The sequence below is a fragment of the Pinus tabuliformis genome, chromosome X (assembly GCF_031772625.1).
Source record: "Pinus tabuliformis cultivar Carrire ecotype Pingquan chromosome X, CPIR1, whole genome shotgun sequence".
In the NCBI taxonomy this organism is placed as follows: domain Eukaryota; kingdom Viridiplantae; phylum Streptophyta; class Pinopsida; order Pinales; family Pinaceae; genus Pinus; species Pinus tabuliformis.
Window position 1 is genome coordinate 1177672116 of NC_142308.1, and position 5032 is coordinate 1177677147.

Below are 5032 nucleotides of genomic sequence, written 5' to 3' on the forward strand. Positions count from 1 at the left end.
CTAATTTTAGGCCAATATCCAATGAGCTCATGACTAAGCTATTTTTTGGTTTAATATTTTTTTTGACCCGTATCTCTAAATGAACTCTTGACATAAGCCTTGACCTAACAAATAAAATTTATGTAGTAATTTTTTGACCATGTAATCATTTTTCAACCATAGTGGTAATGCCCATTGTTGATAAATTTTTCAACCTAAAATTATGCTATCATTAACATTTTCAATCAAATTGGTATTTCAAGCACTGTTATGTTAATTTTGTTAACCTAACTATAGTTGTGATATGAATGGCCACAATTTTGACTAGTATGAAAAATACATCTTGAAAATTAGATTGCAAAGTAGGTCAACATTTTGGTAGAAAATAGACTTGTGGAACTTTTATGACCTTATTTTTGACATGTATTCAAGGCATAAAAGTAAAATCTTTTTGACCCATCTAAGTTGAAAGTAAGGTCGAAAAAATGGCTTATGGTTGTAGTGTTGGATGAGGTGGATGACAATGCATAAGCTTCAATCCAATGGTCTTATGTGCTTTTTTTGTACGTTGATAGTGTTTTCACTAAGGCTACACAGTTGAAGGGGAAGATACCTCTTTGAAAGGACAATTTATTGTCGATTTACCACCATAAGGTGGCACACAAACCCACATATTGCCGGGAATAATGTGCTTCTCACAATGAACCAATGTTATGTATGATAAGGCATAACCTTTAATGTTTAGACAACTAAAGAATATACGACACACTACATACAATCCGACACTTATTTTTAACTAGTTGAGCAAATCTAACAATAACTAGATACACACATTAAAGCGAAATAACACACATTATTAACCTAATTTTATCACTATTATACTCTAAGTGCACCAAATAAAAACAAAATATAAACACACACACACACACATGTCTTTTGTCAAATAGCCAACAAAGAGATTTGCATTAGTATGACACAAAGAAGTAGAGAGAGAGCTCACACCTCATCTTCTTCACATCATAGGTAGTTTAGTACATAACCATCTATTGTCTTAAATCGCACTTCTTGGATCAATAGGTCAATCCTTGAGCCACAATGCATCATATTAATTTATACTAATTTCATATTTCATTAGATTTCCATGTCAACATGCGAAACACAATACATAAAACATCTGGTTGGTGCCTTTATAGTGGTATAATGAAAATACATACTTAAATGATGATCACCATTGTTTTTTGTCCAAATGCTCAAATTGGGTTCAATACTAAAGTTGGTATGTATTTGATCAAATTTGGCTAGAGATGCTAAGTGCATCTACTCAATCAACTATAAGAATCTATTGGTATAGCTAAAGAATTTGGAGTTGAGATAACATGATGAGATGCATGCTCAGTTGTTAGAGGTGTCGTGACATGGATAAAATGCAAATGCAAAATTGATAACACTTTACATATTAGGCATAAATTATAGAAGTGTTGATAAGAGCAAACACAGTGAGTGGTGAGAGTCAAGTCAGAAGTACAAAAAAATGTGATAAAGCTTGAGGAAAACACATTTTCTATCATTATAAAAGCCAAAAACATACCTATTATAAACTTTTTAATATATTATATTTTGTTAGTGTCTTATTAAGATACTAATTAATTAATTATGACATCTTCCTGGCTTTCCTCCTCTTCTTTAAATAATAAAATCTTTAGCTAACCGTTCTTCATAACACCATTTTAAATACTTTATAAAACATGTAGTTACCAAATTAGAATCGAGATATGTGCATTTTGAAATTATTTTCAGAAATAGATACGGTTATAAAACAAACATACTGCACACCAAAAAGACATTAATATAAATATCACTTATGATCAATTAAATAGAAAATTAAAATTCAAAGTTTGATGGGGTAGACTTTAGAAGGATTCCCCTAATGAATAATATTGCTAGGTGTTATGAATATAAAAGGCGAATCATACACTAGTAATTTTATGAAAATCGAGAATGGAAGGATGAATGGAAGCGAGGCCTCAGAGATGAATCGTGTTAGATAGGTTTAACCATATCATAAAACAAACGTAACACACGGAGCTTCTTAGGGTTTAACACTTACAAAACGCCTGCAGGGTTTTAAGCAACTATGAAAATAATTAAACCCATGACATTCGCACATCTAAAGATTAAATCAGCAGATTTATTACCATTCCTATTCAAGTGATCCAGCCATCGTTTCGGGAAAATCTCCAAGGGAAATGACGGACCTTATGTCAAATTGCAGCTGATCAAGGCATGCTGTACAGGGCTTAAAGGCAGCTCAGCATGAAGCTGTTCGGTTTCGGCCTTACACTCTCAGCACACGTTCTCAAGCCACTGTATAATGACATCAGAACAATCTGCAATGCTTCAGGTGAGTTCGTTTCTAATCCACTGCTAGTCTCCCGTTTAAATTCTTCTGTCACCCCCAATCTCAATGCAAAGAAGTTCTCAACTTCTGCCCAAGAGATTCCCAAGGAAGAAGGCCATGTTCCTTCTACAGAGGACATGAACCCTAAACCTTCTGAGAGAGTCTATACGCTGGCGGACGACATTGCGGGCCTTACATTACTTGAAGTTTCCGATCTCACCGATGTACTCAGGAACAAGTTTGATATCAAGGAGATGCCCATCATGACCATGATGATGCCAGGAATGGGCATGCCTGTGATGCCGGGGGCCGGTGGCAAGGCGGGAGCAGCGAAAGTCGAAGAGAAACAGGCGAAGACCTTCTTTGATCTAAAGCTTGAAAGCTATGATGCGGCTTCCAAGATTAAGATTATCAAGGAAGTTAGGACATTTACTGATTTGGGTCTCAAGGAAGCAAAAGACTTGGTGGAGAAAACTCCTGCACTGTTGAAGAAGGGGGTTACGAAAGAAGAGGGTGACACCATTATTCAAAAATTGAAGGATTTGGGTGCTAAAGTTGTCATGGAGTAGAATTTTTCCGTGCAGTTTGCGCAGGCTGACAGGAATTAGTCCCTTCAATTCTCTTTCAAAAGTGAGTTTTACTTCGTTTGATCAAGCTGAAATTTGAATTGTGCCCATTGCCATTATATTCTTGGGTCATTTCTGAATGGTATATTTTTAAGAATATGTTTCCTTCAGAGCTTCTTATCTAAGTACTCTTGCACAATTCTGTAGCATGTTTAAATTTACAGTGGACGATGCCCAAGATCGACAACAGTGTTGTCATGGAAGCTTTATATCATCTCATTGATCGACTGCAGATTTATGCCTTTTTTTTTGTTTCATTTGAGACCTTACTTGGTTTACAGGACCTCTTCACTCAGAATCGAAATAAAAATCAAAACAGAAAGTTATTTGCAACTTCTTTGATGACAGGAATCTTAATCCTCCTTGTCTTCGGTTACTTCTAAATGTTGGATTGGTGTCATTTGTGATCAAAGTAGGGAAAATTTTCAAAATCCAATTTTACTAATAATTGGTAGACTGAGATGTCTTCTAAACTTACAGTGATTGATTTACTTTCTGAACGGTACTTTGGCAACAAACATGTGCTGTTGCATGGAACTTTCTTCTGTTGTATTAGGCTCGATACTAAGACTGCCATCCTTGCCTAATGGTGGCCTCAAGAAAACGAAGTTTTATGTGACTATGGGTGCATTTATGAAAGCACGAGATTCTGTCAGTTTGTTGAGGAGTTCTTCTCATGATTTTGAAACGCAAAGAGTCAGTCGGAAATTTTAATTGCTGTGTTTTCGTCTTGGAGATGTCTCGTTTATGTTGATTTTGCCTCCACACTGCCAATTTCTGTCACAGTGAATTAGCTTTCAGTAGCAATGGAATTGTTATGACTGTTTTATAGTAATTGTAAAATATTATTGAATCAAGATTAACATTAAATCAAGACCTTAACTAGAAATGGAGTGTACTATTACCGAATATGGTGTTTTTACTTTTGTTTAGAGTAATCCCCCAGGTATGATAGGAACAAAACACAATAAATACATACATTATATATACAAAGATACACAAATAAATATTATATAAATATATGAAATTATGAATGATGATCCAGGACTCTCCCTTACTTTTTTATGTAGTCTGCAGGGGTGTCACGACTCTTAATTTACTTGTTATTACTACATTCTCAGTGGATAGTTGTCATTAGCTATGTGACAAATCTTCTACTGTTAGGTTGCTTCAGGCTTGAAACATGGCTGAAAATGTATGCCTCTGGCTATTAGCAAAATATTGTACAGTTGGGGATTGATTTGGACAATGGATCTTTAAAGATGTTTTCATTGATAATGAAAATTTCCACTCGAATCTATTCCTGAATTCTTGTAGGACTATATTACGATTAGGATTTCGTCATGATGTTGATCCATTTTCAAAAATTTGGATAGTCTGGTTAGGCATTCTGGAGCCAGCTGGTGCCAAGGTATGTTCCATGCAAACTTGTTCAATTGCTGTGGTTTGGGTGCTGTGAAAAGTAGTCTTACAACAGTTCCACGCTATGTTCAAGAAGTGGGAGTACCCGTTTATGAGTTTTTTTCCAATGTATTTCCGAGGCAGATTGACCATGTTTGATTATTCAATCTAGAAAATGAAAAACATGGCTCTATGTCAATACTATTGTTATAATAAATGACATAGTTTTGCCTATCCTTTATTTTAGAGGTTTCTTCTGCATGGTATTTTTGTATGATAGCCATGTTGTTTGTCTTTGGCTTACATTTTAATTGTTTTGTTAATATATCATTTTATTTTTTCAATTACATTTGGTTTTTGCGTTACTGTTTTCCCCTTTTTAGTAGTTTTACATGTCCAATGACATTTTTTTGATGACAACTGATGTGTCTTTTGACTTCTTGAAGGAGGACATCTTAGATTAGAAAGTCTTCCTCCTTTTTCATTATGACTTGTCTTGATGCGTTACTAAGCTATTATTGGCTTGAAGGTCTTCCTCCTATTCGATTGCAACTTGTTCCGTGATGGTATTGAGCTATAATTGATTGCTTCTATGTCTTTATCACTTAGGTTATCATTAATAACATCA

The 5032-nt window shown here is 34.8% G+C and overlaps 1 protein-coding gene across 1 annotated transcript; it reads left to right on the forward strand.

Moving 5' to 3' along the window:
- The first annotated feature begins 1965 nt into the window (after window positions 1-1965).
- LOC149144144 (Ribosomal protein L12 family protein) lies at window positions 1966-3717 on the forward strand. The gene has a single exon (XM_089448801.1). It carries the CDS (start codon window positions 2293-2295, stop codon window positions 2944-2946), a length of 654 nt encoding a protein of 217 aa, XP_089304927.1. The 5' UTR covers window positions 1966-2292; the 3' UTR covers window positions 2947-3717.
- The last annotated feature ends 1315 nt before the right edge of the window (window positions 3718-5032 follow it).

What these genes read in the sequence shown, in the direction of transcription:
- LOC149144144 (XM_089448801.1), top strand. Translation starts at nt 2,293, where the DNA reads ATGAAGCTGTTCGGTTTCGGCCTTACACTCTCAGCACACGTTCTCAAG.